The following is a 15997-nucleotide window of genomic DNA, read 5'->3' on the forward strand; positions in this document are numbered from 1 at the left end:
GTGCGTCACCCAAAGGCAAGGGCTGTGTGTGTGTGTGTGTCACCCAAAGGGGTGTGTGTGTGTCTGTGTGCGTGTCACCCAAAGGCAAGGGGTGTGTGTGTGATCCAAAGGCAAGGGTGTGTCTGTGTGTGTGTGTGTGTGTGTGTGTGTGATCCAAAGGCAAGGGGTGTGTGTGTGCGTGTCACTCAAAGGCAAGGGGTGTGTGTGTGTGTGTGTGTCACCCAAAGGCGAGGGGTGTGTGTGTCTGTGTGTGTGCGTGTCACCCAAAGGCAAGGGGTGTGTGTGTGATCCAAAGGCAAGATGTGTGTGTGTGTGTGTGTATGTGACCCAAAGGCAAGGGGTGTGTGTGTGTGTGACCCAAAAGCAAGGGGTGTGTGTGTGTCTGTGTGTGTATGTATGTGACCCAAAGGCATGGGGTGTGTGTGTGTGACCCAAAGGCAAGGGGTGTGTGTGTGTGTGTGTGACCCAAAGGCAAAGGGTGTGTGTATGTGTGTGTGACCCAAAGGCAAGGTGTGTGTGTGTGTGTGTGTGTGTGTCACCCAAAAGCAAGGGGTGTGTGTGTGTCTGTGTGTGTGTGTGTGTGTGTGTGTGTGTGTGTGTGTGTGACCCAAAGGCAAGGTGTGTGTGTGTGTGTTTGTCACTCTCTCTCCTCCCAGGCCCTCCCTAGGGACCCATTCCAACACTCCTGCCCAGTGGGTCAGTCTGAGGCAGGCTCTGTCCCACCCCACAGGCACGGCACGGCCCGCAGGGAGCTCCTGCCCCCAGCACCCACTCCCCGGCCGAAGGGCCTGGCTCTGGGGCACGCGGGGACCTGCCCCGGTCTGCCGGAGTCATGCTCCGAGGGGGCTGGTCTCCTGCCCGGCGGAGTGTGGGGCACGGGGGGCCGGGCCCCCGGCGCGGCCGAAGGCGAGTTCCCCGGCCACGGGCACTTCCAAAGTAGGGGGCGGGGGGCCGCTGGGCTCGGGCTGGCCCCGGCAGGCACCGCCCCTGTTCCCCGCCGGGCGGTGCCAGCTGCGGGCCCGCCCCGTGACAGCGGTCGGCGGCGGCGGGGAGCCGGGAGTCCGGGACCGGGACCGGGACCCGGGACCGCCTCGCCATGCTGCCCGCGGCCGTCAGGAAGTGGCTGCACCGGCCCAAGGTGAGACCGGGAGTCCCGCCCCTCTGCCCCCGGGGGGGGCTGCCAGAACCCCCGTCCCACCCCCGGGACTCCCTCCCCTCTGCCCCCGGGGTGGGCTGCCAGAACCCCCGTCCCACCCCCGGGACTCCTTCCCCTCTGCCTCTGGGGGGGCTGCCAGAACCCCCGTCCCACCCCCGGGACTCCCTCCCCTCTGCCCCCGGGGGGGGCTGCCAGAACCCCCGTCCCACCCCCGGGACTCCTTCCCCTCTGCCCCCGGGGGGGGGCTGCCAGAACCCCCATCCCACCCCCGGGACTCCCTCCCCTCTGCCCCCGGGGGGGGCTGCCAGAACCCCCGTCCCACCCCCGGGACTCCCTCCCCTCTGCCCCCGGGGGGGGCTGCCAGAACCCCCGGTCCCACCCCCGGGACTCCCGCCCCTCTGCCTCTGGGGGGGCTGCCAGAACCCCCGTCCCACCCCCGGGACTCCCGCCCCTCTGCCCCCGGGGTGGGCTGCCAGAACCCCCGGTCCCACCCCCGGGACTCCCTCCCCTCTGCCCCCGGGGGGGGCTGCCAGAACCCCCGTCCCACCCCCGGGACTCCTTCCCCTCTGCCCCCGGGGGGGGCTGCCAGAGCCCCCGGTCCCACCCCCGGGACTCCTTCCCCTCTGCCCCCGGGGGGGGCTGCCAGAACCCCCGTCCCACCCCCGGGACTCCCTCCCCTCTGCCCCCGGGGGGGGGCTGCCAGAGCCCCCGGTCCCACCCCCGGGACTCCTTCCCCTCTGCCTCTGGGGGGGCTGCCAGAACCCCCGTCCCACCCCCGGGACTCCCTCCCCTCTGCCCCTAGGGGGGCTGCCAGAACCCCTGTCCCACCCCCGGGACTCCTTCCCCTCTGCCCCCGGGGGGGGCTGCCAGAGCCCCCGGTCCCACCCCCGTGACTCCCTCCCCTCTGCCCCCAGGGGGGGGCTGCCAGAACCCCCGTCCCACCCCCGGGACTCCTTCCCCTCTGCCCCCGGGGGGGCTGCCAGAGCCCCCGGTCCCACCCCCGGGACTCCCTCCCCTCTGCCCCCGGGGGGGGGCTGCCAGAACCCCCATCCCACCCCCGGGACTCCTTCCCCTCTGCCTCTGGGGGGGCTGCCAGAACCCCCGTCCCACCCCCGGGACTCCCTCCCCTCTGCCCCTAGGGGGGCTGCCAGAACCCCTGTCCCACCCCCGGGACTCCTTCCCCTCTGCCTCTGGGGGGGCTGCCAGAGCCCCCATCCTACCCGCGGGACTCCCCTCTGCCCCGCAGGGGGTCTATCAGAGCCCCCATCCCACCCCCGTGACTCCGGTCTGCCCCCAGGGGGACTCTGGCAGGGACCCCCCTGCCCATTCTCTCTCCAGGGATGGCAGGGAACTCATCCCTGGGTCCTGTGGGGCAGCCAAGCCAAGGATCAGATGCGGGGTGGGTTGCCCCTGTGGCTGGCAGCGATTCTCTGACGTGGAGGGGGCAGCCTGGACTGGCAATGCTGGGGTGGACTTGGCTCTAGGGCCCTTTGCCCCAAGTTTTGCCCTGTGGCACAGTGCCCTGCCCTGGCCAGGAGGTGCTGCAGCCCCACACGTATCCCTGGCGTAAATGCCCTGGTCTGAACCAGGCACCTGGCACTGCCAAGGAGCCTGTCTGTTACTTCAGGTGCTCCTGTCCAGCCACCCCCGAGCCCCCATGCTTGGAGCTCCGGGCAGCCCCAGCCCTCTGTGCAGGGCAGAGAGGGCGGAAGTGTCCCATCGACTCCTGGGGTCTGGCCCCTGTGTGTTCCCAGGGACACCCCTGGCCTGCCTAGCTCTGGGGTGCAGGGGGCTCTGTCCCGGGCCGGAGAAGAGGGGCTTAGGCTCAGCACAGCCCATGCTCCAGGGGCTGGACAGGCTTGGCCTGGCGCCTGACGCTGACCCAGTGGGAACCGTCCGTCCCACCGTTGCTGCGCTGCCAGCGGGGCTGGGCCAGGCCAGGGTGTGGGGAAGATGGTACAAGAGCATGTCTAAGAGGTGACTAAGGCAGGTGGGGGAGGGTCACGGCCACGGCCTACACATGCCTGAAGGGTGTAAACAGGCAGGAGCTGTTTGCGGGAGTCCCAGGCCTTCGACTCGGGGCCGGGGGAGGGGGGTTCTCTTCCCCCACCCAGGACAGGGTGGGGCCTGGCGCCCGGGGTCACGAGCCCCAGACTGGAACAGCACCAAGCCAGGCCCAGGAGGGAAGAGCCCTGCCCTGGCCCTGGGGCCCAGCTCGGTGGGTGACCCACCAGCAGCGGCTGCGTCTCTCTCGGGGGCTGCGGGAAGGAACAGGAGGGCACAGCCGACCTGGCCGAGAGTTCCCTTTCCCTGAAGTAAAGCTCCAGGGAAGCCCCAGGCTGGGATTCCCCATGGCCAGCCCCAGGGGGGCCCAGTGTGCTTCGCCAGCATCTGTTACCTGCAGCAGAGGGCTGGAGGCAGGGGCTGTCCACGGGCAGCTCAGCTCGGCAGGTGGATCCAGGCCCTGCGCTCCTAGTACCTGGGCAAAGGAGCAGCAAGGTGTCCTGAGGGCGGGAGGGGCTGGCTTCCTGGGGAAGGGAAGAGCTGCAGGTGGCTATGGCCACTGCCAGGCTTCTCTCTGCTTCTCCCCACAGGGAGGGCAGAGGAGGGGATGGGATGGGGGCTGCAGTAGGCTGAGTGCTGGGTGGGTTTGCCTCCTCCAGAGCGATGCTTTGAGCCTCTCTTGCTGTCCCTGAGCAGCGTAACCAGCACCTCCTCTCCCCCCAGCACGCGGCCGTTGTGGGCTGCGACGCTCTCCCACACGGGGCAAAGCAGGGTGGGATGCCGCCCTCGCCTCGCTGGCAGCGTCACAGCAGGTTTGGGGACTCTGGAGAGGCGAGCTGGTCCAGTGCCCGAGGTGCAGGAGTGAGGGTCTTGGCGCCAGGTGACCCCCTGTGTGCACGGCCCTGGGAGCCGTGTCTGTGTGATGGGGACAGAGGAGCTCCAGGGCTCTGTTCTCCTCTCCATGCCGTGGACCCTGGATACCGGTGGGGGAGAAGGGCCATGTCACCCCAGCGGCAACACGCGTGTGTGGAGCTCTGCTCCCAGCCACTCTACAAGGCTTCTGGTCCCAAACCTTAACGGTACAGCAGCCTGGGCTTTCCCCGAGTCTGACTGACTGCACTGGGCCCATCTCCTGCCCTCCCCACAGCCAGCTCTACCCTCCCTCCTTCTTCATCCTCTTGAAGGGACATACCGCAGGCCAGGGGCTGACTGACCACCAGCCCTCACTACCCCCGGGGCACAGTCACCCTGTCACAAAGGCTGCTGTCTCCGGCTCTTGTGCCTGAGTGTGACATGCGCACACATCCAGCCCCACCTCTACTGAGAGCCAACTTGAGCTCATTAACACTGTTCTACACCAGGGGAAACTGAGGCACAGACAGGGGATGTGGGACTTGCCCAGGCCAGAGTGTGGTGTTTGGGTGGAGCCAAAATGAGAGTTCCAGGATTCCTGATCCCAGTCCTGTTCCTGAGCCACTCGCACAATCCAGTCCAGTTGTGGTATAAACACTGCAGGGTGGTTAGCTAATTGTGGAATGGCCTGGATTGAGGAAGTGTGTGAGCGGCCAGGCGTGCTGCATGGGTGTGACTGAGACTACTTGGCCTCTTACCTAGTTAGCTCCGTCATGCCTGCCCGGGGGTTTATGTGACCTCATGGCCAAGGCAGGGGCCTGCTGTGGCCATGACTCCATCCCTGAATGGCTCTGCACACGTGCACCGGTGCAGGGGTTACAGGTGAGCGTCAACTGACCCTGCAGCCCTCCCGCTACATCAGTCCTGCCCCAAACCCCACTGCAGCACCCCCGGCTGGTCATGGGTGGCCCTGAGAAAACTCCACTCCAGAGCCGTAGCTCCTGCTGGGCTCGGATGGACAGATGAACGTTCCTGGGAGCGTCAGCGACAGTTGGGATCTGTTGTGCTACCCTCAGGGCAGGGGGTCCTGGTTCCTCTGACAGCGGAAAATCTGCAGGAATGCTCCGGCATGCCTGGCGGCATTCGCCATGCAACCCCTTCCCTCTCTGGAGGATTCTCTGGGTTCTGGCTGGCGCCCGTGCTAGGAACCCAGCTGTCCGGTCTGCTCTGGGCCTTTGTGGCCAGGAGTGGCGGAGCACTGGTGCATTCTGCTCTCCTGGGCCCAGAGACCCTGGAGGGAGGCCGACAGCCCCAACGGCCCTAGAGGGCTGTTTGTCACGGCCTGGGACATGTTCACCCCAGGGCCAGGTGGGGGCTAGGGGCTGCTCTGAACTCAGCCTCCTGCTGATGGAACAGCTGCGGCCTGCAGCTTTGCACAGAGCTCTGCTGGCCCAAGGCTGCCTGGAGATGGTGTTGGCATGAAGCTCTCCTTGGGAGCAGCCTGGGGGGCTGAGACCCCGACCGAGGACAGCAGCTGGGTGCTCCTGGCCAGGCAGTCGGCAGTAACGAGGCCACCTGGCAGTCCATGTTGCACAGGATTGTATCTAGCTGTTAGGGCAGGGCCTTGGGAGCCAGGACTCCTGGATTCTGTCCCGTCTCGGGGGGCACATGAGTGAGTCGCTGGTGCACTGAGTGAAGGGCTGGGAGCACCTTTTGACAAGCGGGTTCTGTGGCGCGGTGTCACTCTTGCCACCCTGTCCTCACGCCATGATCTAGCCCCCCAGTAACGGGGAGGGAAAGGACATGGTGCCCCTTGGGAATTTCTGGCTCGAGGCCCATGGTTGGTTCACCAGAACATGCTGCCACTGGTGCTGCTGCCTGGCCTGAGGAGAGCCCAGCTCATCTCACGCCCCCAGCTCTGCATCGCCTCCCTGTGCTCACATACTTGGCAGCAGTGCCCAGAGTACCGCCCCACCCAGACCCCACCGCCTGTCCCTGAAGCAGCTTCCTGCCCACGGGGGGGGGGGGGGGGGGCCCAGGGCGCTGTGCAGAGTCCTGGCCCCTTGTGCGATGGACTTGGAAAAGGCAGGTGCTGTCAGTCCTCCCTGTGCCCCTCCTCTGCTCACTGCCCTGCTGCCGGACACCCCTCTGGCCATGCGGTGCATGTCGTGCTGGCTCCACCAGAGCTCTTGGGCTGAACACTGCAGCGCGTCAGCCCAGCAGGACAGGGGCTGGAGCTGGGCCTGTCCCTGCCCCCCTGGGGTCCCCACAGTGCCTCCGGCTGGGGCAGGCTGGAGCCACAGCGCTCTGCTCCTTGGGGTGCCACAGTGACTAACGGAGGGTCCTCTTCTCCCTGTGCCTCTCGCCAGCGATCTGACCCCAGGCTGCTGTCCCAGTTCTTCTACGCTGACGAGAGGGTGACCCGCCTGGTGATGGAAATAAACGGGCTGGATGTGGAGACGGACCCTCAGCAATACTTGGTGCTGCTAAACCAGCTGCACCTCAGCCAGGTACCCTGTGAGCCAGGGCCCTGCCTCCTGCATGGGGCCCAAGGAGCGTGTCCTGCCCTCAGCGGGCTCTGGGGGAGTGCAGGGAGCCCGTGCTCAGCGAGGGCGGAGGGAAGGCTGGGGCGCCGGCGGAGGAGCTGGGAGAGATGGTGCGTGGCTCAGCAGGGACCTGCCAGCGACCAGCACCCCTCGCGGGTGAGCCAGCAATCTCAACGGAACATCTCCTGCTCCCCTGCCCAGGCTCATCTGCTGACCCTCATCGAGCGGCTCATGGACGAGTGCATCCCCAAGGAGAGGCACTGCCGTGACTACCAGGCCAAGTTCCCAGAGGAGCTCCTGGTGGACAATCTGGGGACCCACGTGCTGTTTGCAGCTGAGGTCAGCCTGCGGTGAGCCCTGGGGAGCAGTCCGGGAGCTCCCCAACCCCAGAAATGCAGTTCCTGGTGCTGGCTGGACCCTCAGAACCCCCTTTTGGGGAGCGCAGGAAGGGTGCTGGGATCCTTTGCACTGTCTCCCTCACGCTAGACTGGATTGCACCCCGGAGAGGCAGGGGCTAAAAACACGTACAGTCCCCAGATACCTTGAGGGGAGGTGCCATGCACGTGCTCCCCCACCATGGCCAGCTGTCCAGCCCTGGGCTCCCCCAAAGCAGACTACGTGCAGTGCCACACTCCGAGGAGGCCGTCATTCCCCTGGGCCTGTGCTGAGCCCACGACTCCTGTCACATGTTCCCGGGTGGTGGGGTTCGGGGAGGAGGGCAGGGGAGGGGCTGCACTGGGCCGGCTCCATCAGCTGCTCCTTGCTCTCCGCAGTGTCTGGTGGCAGGCACCGTCCTGGAGCTGGAAGAGGCGGATGGGCTGCAGCTGCGTCCCCTGGCCAGGAACCTGGTGTGCAGCTTGCAGCTGGTGCGGAAGGTGCTGCGGGAACAGAGCCTGAGCCAGGCCAGCAGCTGCTCGGAGCCCGTGCGCATGGCGCTGGTCCGCTTTGACACGCTCTTCGCTGAATTCGAACTCAGGTACGTGCCAGGCACAGAACTCAGCTAGCCAGGTGCAAGCATTTGGGCAGGGCAGGGCAGGCCATTCGCCAGCAGCCCAGAGAGCGTCAGGCTGGGCATGGCGGTCCAGGATGCCGGTAGCCGCTCGTCCTTTGTAGTGTGGGGTCTGTACCCTGCTGGGACAAGCTGCTCTGCAGGGAGCCAAGCAGGGCTCGAGGTGCCGTCGGGAGCCCTGGGCACAATCTGGGCCACTGGCTGCAGGCCAGGGCGTTCCGTGGCGCCCTGCTGGGTACCCTGGGGAGCAGGACAGGGCCAGGGCTGCCTGCAGCTGAGCTGGGATTCATGGCCGGCCTGTCTCTTCTAGCTACGTGGCCTCGCTGGTCTCGGTGAAGTCCCCAGAGGAGCTCTACAAGCAGCAGGAGATCGTGGTGCTCTTCTGTGAGACAGTGGAGAGGTGAGGGGCTGTGTGGCTGGCAGGGCACCCTGAGGGGAGAGGCCCTGGGCAAGAATTGCTAATCCCCCCCCCTTGGGGTGTAGTTCCCCGGGGCTGCTGGAGCCGGGGGTGAATGGGAGCTGAATGCCAATCGCCCAGCCCCAGCACCCCACTCCGTCGGGGGAGGGGAGCTCTCACCTCCACCACGCCAAGAGCTGAGCAGCTGGGGGGCTGAGCGGCTGCAGTGTCGCCCTGGCCGTCCTGGAAGCAGGGTGCTTGGACTCCCAGTGTGGGGCTGCTGCCTTGGGGTCATGCTCACAGCCTGCTGGGGAATGAGAGGCGTTGGGTACGCTGGGACCCCCCAGCCTGTCTCAAGCCCGCTGCCTCTGCCCTCCCTAAGCAGAGCCTTGAAACTCGGCTACCTGACCCAGGACATGATTGATGGGTGTGAGCCGCTGCTGATGTTCACCATCCCCCGCCTGGCCATCATCAGGTGAGTGGGCAGCTCCATGCAGGGGCTGGGGGGCTGAGGCTGCACAAGCCAGGGCATCCCCCCAGGCGCTGGGCTGCTGGCGGTGGCCCAGGAGTTCCCTGGTGCGGGGCAGTGGCTGCTTGACTCGAGGCTGCCCCAGGTCGTCTCCCCTGCTGGTTCCTGCTCCCTGCCCGCCCTGGGCGCTGGGCAGTGCAGCTGCACTGGTACAGGCGCTTCCTTGCCCTGCTGCTGCAGAAGGGTCCCTGGCCTGCGGCAGCTGGAGCTGAGCCCCTCTCCCCATTACCTTGGCTGCCCCAGGTGTGTTCTGAGCACACCTGGAACCTGCTTCCCAAACCCAGGGCCTGCACCGCCCCTTGCCCCTTCCAGCCGCTCGCTGACCCTTTGGCTGCACCTCCGGCCTGGGCACTGGTGGGAGGGGGGCTGGGGGGCTGGGCTGGGTTTGCTTTGAGACAGGGCTGGGAGGGGGCAGCCCAGGGCAGAGCTGATCAGGCTGTGCCCTCTCCCTGCATGCAGTGGGCTCCTCATCTATCCCGAGGGGCCCCTCAGCCTGGAACGGACGCCTGAGGAGATGTCCAGAGTCTTCAGCCCCTTTCACAGCATGCTGAAAAGAATCAGGTAGGTGCACTGTCACAGAGCGTGGAGGAGTCCGGCCCTGCACCCCTCTTCCTGGGACTCACGGTGACTCTCAGCCAGCCAGTAAAACAGAAGGTTTATTGGACAACAGGAATTGCAGGTTACAGCAGAGCTTGTTGGCACAGCCAGGACCCCTCCATCAAGTCCTGCTGGGGTTCAGGAAGCTTCATCCCCTGAATTCCAACCACCCAGCCCAAACCGAAACTAAACTCAACCCCCTGCAGCCGGCCTCTTCCTTTGGCCAGCTTCCCTGGCAAAGGTGCTGACCCACCCACCCCCGCTCCCTGGCTCAGGTTACAGGCTTAGATCCTAGTCCCTCACCTAAAGTCCTCCCTGGCTCTCCCATTGCCCACACAGACAGCCCCTACTCCATCACATGCACTGGGCAGTGGGGAGCAGGGTGGAGAGGGGGAGCACCGTGGGGCAGAGAAGGGCTGGACCATGGGGAGCAGAGTGGGGAAGGGGAACACCATGGGGCCTGGGAGGGCTGGACAGTGGGGAGCAGAGTGGGGGGGGAGCGCTGTGGGGCAGGGGATGGCTGAGCTGTGGGAAGTAGGGTGGGGGGAGAGCTGTGGGGTATGGGAGGGCCGGGCAGTGGGGAGCAGGGTGAGGAGGGGGAGTGCTGTGGGGCAGGGGAGGGCTGGCTGGTGGGGAGCAGGGTGGGGTGGGGGAGCGCTGTGGGGCAGGGGATGGCTGAGCTGTGGGAAATAGGGTGGGGGGAGAGCTGTGGGCTTTGAGAGGGCCAAGCCGTGGGGAGCAGGGTGGGGAGGGGGAGGGCTGGGCAGTGGGGAGTAGGGTGGAGAGGGGGAGTGCTGTGGGGCAGGGAAGGGCTGGGGAGTGCAGAGCTCCAGGGGGATTACAAAGCTTGTGTGTGGTGCCCTCTGGCGGCACGACCCTGGCCTGGTGCAGACTGCCTCGCTGGTGCGCGCCTGGTACTGGTGCCTGGGAAGGGGCCCAGCTTAAGCTGCTCTGGGGCCCCAAGTGGCCTGTGGCTGCCCTCTGGCTCCCCTCGTGCCTGGCCCAGCCCCCCAGCTGTGGGAGGCCCATCCTGGCAAAGTCTCATGCCCGTCTCTGGCAGGGACCTGCTCCGCGTGCTGTCAGAGGAGGAGCTCGCCCTGCTGGAAAAGATCCTGTGCGCCGCTGAATTGGAGGGTCCTTGCAGCGCAGCCTCTCCAGAGCCCAGGGGCGAAGCGGCTCCGGACACTCGTCTCCCTGCCTCCTGGTGGTCCCTGGAGCCTGCCCGTAACTGCTCTCGGCACCGGCCTGCCTGCAGCTCCGAAACAGCTGCTAACCCAGACGCTGGAGCCCCAGGAACTGCCACTGGAGCCACACAAAGGGGCATGGAGGAGGCAAAGGAGCCTGTGACCCCTGGCACGGACCCTCTCCCCGAAAGGCCCCTGAACATGAGAACTAGTGATGTGGATGCGGCCTGCACTGGGTCAGCCTCGTCAGGCCTATGGCCACCTGCTAAGGCCGTGCCCTTGGGGGAACCTGGCAGAGCTGGCGATCCCAGCAGGGACATGTGGCTGCAGGTGCACTCTGCCGTGCCAGCGGGAGCAGGGCACGCGGGCAGCATGGGGCCTCCCTGGGACAGAAGCCAGCAGTCCTGGGCATGCTCCACGGGCCATGGCCAGCTGGCACTAGTGGCTTCTGTGCCATGGGAGCCAACTCTGCCAGGAGGGTGTGTGGAGGCCTGTGTGCAGAACAGGTGGGTGAGGCCAAGCCAGGGCCAGGCTCTCCCCCCACTCCTGCCTGGCGACAGCAGCAGGTAAGTGGTGCTGAATGACATGGCCTAGAGCAGGTGCCCAGGCGAGGTGCCCCAGCGAGCAGTTCCCCAGGCAAACCGGAGCCTCCTCTAGGCCAAGCCTAGGAGCCCCCCTGGGTACAAGTCACTGGGTGACCAGACTCAGTTTAGTGTCTGAGCTAGGGGCTTGTGTGCCGAGGGTCAGGTGGGGAAGGCCCCGCAGGAGCAGTCCTGCTGTCGGACCAGACGGGGGGCTCGTCTGGGGGGCAGGGAAGGGGGACCAGCCTCTTCCCTCTTGTGTGACTGGCTCCTCTCTTCTGAGCAGGCCTCTGGGGCAACAGGCAGGCAGTGCCCGGGGCAGAGTGCTCTGCGGGGCTGTGCTGAGTGTGCGCCGGCCAGAGCTCCGCTCCCGTTATCACAGCGCCCAGGACATGATCCACACGCTCTTCGTCTGCATCTCTGGTAGGTGCTGGGCCCCGCGGGCCAGGTGAGAACACTGGCCTCCTGCGCTGTCCCGCGCCGCTGTGGGGGAGCCATAGGACCACGGCACGGGGCTGGCCTGGGGGTGCTGCGGGCAGCGGCGGGCCATGTGAGGGGAGGTTGTGCCCAGTGCACAGAAAGCTCCAGCTAGAGTCAGCTCCTGCCATGTGGCAGCAATGGCTCTTGCTGGCAGGTGTGCCTGGAGGAGGTGCGTCGGGCAGTTGGGAGTGGCTCATCAGCAGGCACCATCTGCCCCCACCCGCTGGACCCTGCGAAGGGCCGGTGGAGCAGCAGGGGAGGCCGCGGCACGCACCCACGCTCGCATGCACTGGGCACCAGCGGACACTGCAGGCTGAGTGCCAGCACTGGCGCGGTGCCCAGGCTGTGGCATGCCCAAGATGGAGTCAGAGGGTCACGCTGCCCAAAACAGCAGCTCCGCCTCTGTGCACAGGAGACTACATATCCCGTCCTGCACTGCCTCCCAATGGTTGGATTCAGCCTGCGCATTGCTGCTGGATCTGCAGTCTCTGCAGGCTGCATCCTTGGCCACCGGGTCGGCTCCAAGGTTTTTGCCGCTCCAAGCAGCGAAGCCAAAAAATAAATAAAAAACAAACCCGCAATCGGCAGCGCTTCGGCGGCTGCTCTACCACACCACTTCACTCTTCGGCGGTGGGACCTTCCCTCCGAGAGGGACTGAGGGACCCACCGCTGAATTGCCACCGCAGAGCCGGACGCGTCGCCCCTTCCCATTGGCTGCCCCAAGCACCTGCTTCTTGCGCTGGTACCTGGAGCCGGCCCTGCAGGCCTGTGGGAGCCGAGCTCTGCAAGCACATCGCTGATGTCCATATAAAGTCCATTGTCGTCTGGGAGACGCTGGCATCTCTAAGTCACCTGTGGTGAGCATGGGGCTAAACCCCACGGAGCCGCCTGCAGGCACAGTGCTGGCCAGCCCTTAGTGCAGTGTCCTTTGGTGCTGTTTGCATCCCACCCTGCTGCCTGTGGGGCCAGGCCACCAGCGCCTCTCGGGGGGCAGCTGCAGGCCCCTTAGCCCTGACTCTGCTGCTCTCTCTTGGGCAGGGGTGGCAGACCAGCTGCAGACCAACTTTGCCAGCGACCTGCGGAGCATCCTGAAGACGGTGTTCCACATCATGACATCCCAGCCCGAGGCCCCAGTGGTGACAGATACCGGCCGTGAGTGATCCTCCTCCTCCGTCAGCTGCAGCCTCTTGGGAGCGGGTGGCAGTGAGGGGCTGGCACAGAATACGCTCTTCCTGTCAGTCTTGTCTGTCACTCACTGGTTACTAAGCTTGGTGTCAGTGCCAAGCAGGGAGCCCCTTGCATGATGCTGGCACCCAAATCTGCCCCTGGGGAGGATACAGGGCTGGGGAGGCGCGATGGCCATGCACACGGCTTAGGATGGGGTGGGATCTAAGTTACTACAGAGAATTCTTTCCTGGGTGCTGGCTGGTGAGTCTTGCCCACATGCTCAGGGTTTAGCTGATCGCCATATCTGGGGTTGGGAAGGAATTTTCCTCCAGGGCAGATTGGCAGAGGCCTGGAGGTTTTTCACCTTCCTCTGCAGCATGGGGCACGGGTCACTTGCTGGAGGATTCTCTGCACCTTGAAGTCTTTAAACCATGAGTTGAGGACTTCAGTGGATCAGACACAGATCAGGGTTTTTTGCAGGCGTGGGTGGGTGAGATTCTGGGGCCTGCGTTGTGCAGGAGGTCAGATTTGGTCCCTTCTGACCTTAAAGCCTGTGAGCCTCTGGTGACATCCCAGGCTGTGTTGCTGGAGACTGCCCAGGTGGGGCAGAGCAATTGCCCCGGAGCATGTGCCTGGCATCTAAAGCTGCTGGACTGTCTGGGAGCCAAGGTGCAGCACCAGCACACACCATGCGGGACTAAGAGCAGCCTTGTGCCGTGGGGCCCCAGCCCCCTCTGCCCGTGGGGCGTGCGCCTGCTGGCACACTGCGGGGTTGTGAAGCAGGGAGCTGAGCAGCAGAAACCAGCCCCTCCCTGCAGCCAGGGGCGCTGCGAGCAGCTCCTGTGGGCAAGGCGCTAACGGTTCCCCTTGCACCCCAGAGGAGGAAGAGGCGGGAGAAGCTTCCCCTGTTGCAGACTGTGCTCTGTGCTCCAGCCACGGGGAGGGGAACGGGACCGGGATCAGGCAAGGAGACGGTAAGAGGGGTAGGATGTGACTGGGGTCCCTGCTGCCCTGAATTGGTGGCTAAACAAACTCTTGCTCGGTCCCTGCTGTCAGCTAGCAGGGTCCTGCTCCCGGCACCCCCCAGGGCCTGATCCCAGCCCAGCCTCCTACTCCAGACAGGTCCAGGGCTGGGTTTGCATATTCCAGTGAGGGGAGATCTGCCACAGCCCTAGTTATCCGCGGGTCCCCAAGCGCGCCCCCAGCACAGACTCTGACCTCACTTGCACCCTGCAGAACTGACCCAGGCCCCCTTCCTTTCAGGGGACAGGGCCTTAATGCCCCCTCAACGTAGCACCCCCCAGGCTCCCCTCCTGCACCTCTGCCAGCACAGTCCCCCTGCCCTTCCCCGAGTGCACCTGCTCTCCCAAGCCAGACCCCAGGTTCTGTTAGCCTCACCTCAGCCAGGCCAGCAGGGCCACCCCTCCCCAGCAAACCCCTTCTCCTGCCCCCAGGGACCTGCCTTGGGCTGCTTCTCCTTGAGCTTTTATCGCCCCCAGGTGCTGCCCCGCTCTCCTAACTGGCCAAGCCGAGAGCACCTGTTCTGGCCCGGGGCCGGCACCCTGGGATGCCCTCACTGTGAAAGGTATCAAAGCGTTGGAGCAGGACCTGGCTCTCCAGCATGCTCCCCTCCCAGCTCTGGGCAGCCCTGGCCCCCTTGCCTGAGGATTGGTGCAGTGAGGCTCCTTCCCCTGGGCTCTCTCTGGCTGCCTTTCCCTCAGCCTGGCGCAGTGCTTAGGGTGTTAGCCTGGGACTCTGGAGCCCTGGCCTGAGTTCCCTGTGATGGTGGGCAAGTGGCCCAGTCCCATCAGCAACATGGAGACACGGCACTGCAGTGAGGAGCAAGCCAGCCTGGGAGGCGCTCGGGGGGTCCCGTGATGGGGGTCGTCAATACTGTGAGAGCTGCTCCACCCGCCCCCTGCTCTGCGGGTGGCACTTGTTGCTGTCATGCAGCGGGATTTGATTTCATCATGCGTCTCCTCGGGGCCTGGCTCGTCTCACCAGCCGCCGTTCTCCTGTCCCTCTGCAGGCACCTCCAGGCTGCCCGAGTGGGTGCCGGACGGCACATGCAGCCAGTGCACAGCGTGTCAGTCACCCTTCACTGTGCTCCGCCGACGGCACCACTGCCGCAGCTGTGGGAAGGTAGGAAGCCGGGCTCTGGGCAGGGAGCTGTCCGTGCTGCAGGCCTGCGCTGGGGGCTCCTGCCCGGGTGAGGTCTGTGGTGCAGCAAGGAGGGTAAATGAAGCCCCACTCAGAGAGGGTCCTCCCAGCCTTTGAGTGGGTAGTGGGGCCCATGTTGGGAAGGGCTCCGTTGATTCGCTGATGCAGGAACAGGCGAGTGCTCACAGCTGCTGCCCTTGGGCACACTGGCTGCCCCTGCAGTGGGCCAGAGCTGGATTCGCAGGCGGTGCCCCTCACTCATGGTTTGGTTTCTTTCCCTGGCAGATCTTCTGCTCTCGCTGCTCCCAGCATACGGCGCCGCTCCCTCACTACGGCCTCCTGAAGCCAGTGCGTGTCTGCACTCACTGCTACACCACGCACCTCCCTGCCAGCCCCCAGCCCCTCAGCCGCCCCTGAGCTGCTCTCGGCTGTGTGTGTTGGCGGCCCCAGTGGGGTGGCTCATCACAACCCCTCTGCCTCAGAAAGCTACCAAAGCCTGCTCAGGGATTCCAGCAGCCTGCACCACCTGCAGAGAGTGTGAGGACACTGCACAGACCTTGTGGGGAGCTCCTGGAAGGGCTCTCGCTACTTCTTGCCATGGGGTTTTGAGCTTTAAGTCAAGGAATCCCTGTCTGAGCTGGAGGGTGGGCTGTGGAGACAGCAGATCCCCATGTGGATCTGAGCCAGGCAGCTGCACTCCAGCTGCCATCTCGGCAGGAAAGGGAGCCCGCAGGGATGGTGCCTGGGCCGGTGTGCGCTGCACTCCAGCCAATCCTGCTGCTTCCTCTGACCAACCACAGCAGATCCCACTGCTCCACGGTGACCCAGCTGGACTGCACTGAGCCGTTCCTCCCAGGTCCTAGTTAGAGGCGTTGGGACAGGCAGGGTCTGCTGCCTGAAGTGATTGTAGAGAGACAGCCTGGTGCTGGCCACTAGCTTTGCCCAGCAGGGCCCAGTTGCCCCAGCCTCTCATGCCACTCACCCGAAGCTGGATGGGTTCAGCAGCTTGGTTAGTGTCCTAAGGAAGCTCTGGGCCCGGCAGAGCTGATGCTGTGGGGACTTGGCTCTGGGCCTGCCCAGCAGGGTGCGAAGTGCTGGCTCTGGTGCCAGTGGCCAGCCTCCTCTACAGCAGCAAGGCAGGGCGGGGGCTTAGGAACAGGGGGATGCCTCCTCCTCCCTTCTCTCCCCCCCCCCCCGTGCTGTGGGAGGGGGGTGCTGAACAGCTCAGATCGGCCCCTTGGGCCCTGTGGCCACTGGGACTGGTGCCAGGAGCTGGCCTGGCCTTGCACACGCTGTTTAAAGCAGGGCCTGGGAAAACCTCAGTGTTGTATCTCG

At 65.4% G+C, this 15997-nt stretch overlaps 1 protein-coding gene across 3 annotated transcripts; it reads left to right on the plus strand.

The window, feature by feature from the left end:
* The first annotated feature begins 1054 nt into the window (after positions 1–1054).
* LOC127055705 (lateral signaling target protein 2 homolog) lies at positions 1055–15603 on the plus strand. 3 transcript variants are annotated; one of them, XM_050962905.1, is made up of 13 exons: positions 1055–1138; positions 6382–6522; positions 6760–6897; positions 7332–7534; positions 7878–7967; positions 8347–8439; positions 8953–9054; positions 10151–10840; positions 11142–11278; positions 12374–12487; positions 13381–13476; positions 14532–14644; positions 14948–15603. In XM_050962905.1, the coding sequence occupies exons 1-13, from the start codon at positions 1097–1099 to the stop codon at positions 15077–15079; spliced, it is 2091 nt and encodes a 696-aa protein (XP_050818862.1). In that variant the 5' UTR covers positions 1055–1096; the 3' UTR covers positions 15080–15603. The 3 variants fall into 3 exon arrangements, with proteins under 3 accessions (XP_050818862.1, XP_050818864.1, XP_050818863.1); XM_050962907.1 differs by having other exon boundaries at positions 10151–10510; XM_050962906.1 differs by having other exon boundaries at positions 8350–8439.
* The last annotated feature ends 394 nt before the right edge of the window (positions 15604–15997 follow it).

This window comes from Gopherus flavomarginatus, chromosome 7 (assembly GCF_025201925.1).
Source record: "Gopherus flavomarginatus isolate rGopFla2 chromosome 7, rGopFla2.mat.asm, whole genome shotgun sequence".
Classification (NCBI taxonomy): Eukaryota; Metazoa; Chordata; order Testudines; family Testudinidae; genus Gopherus; species Gopherus flavomarginatus.

Coding starts and splice junctions, on each gene's coding strand:
- LOC127055705 (XM_050962905.1), top strand. CDS start 1,097: ATGCTGCCCGCGGCCGTCAGGAAGTGGCTGCACCGGCCCAAG. Junction 8,440..8,952: donor CCCCGCCTGGCCATCATCAG/GTGAGTGGGCAG, acceptor CCCTGCATGCAG/TGGGCTCCTCATCTATCCCG. Junction 12,488..13,380: donor AGTGGTGACAGATACCGGCC/GTGAGTGATCCT, acceptor CTTGCACCCCAG/AGGAGGAAGAGGCGGGAGAA.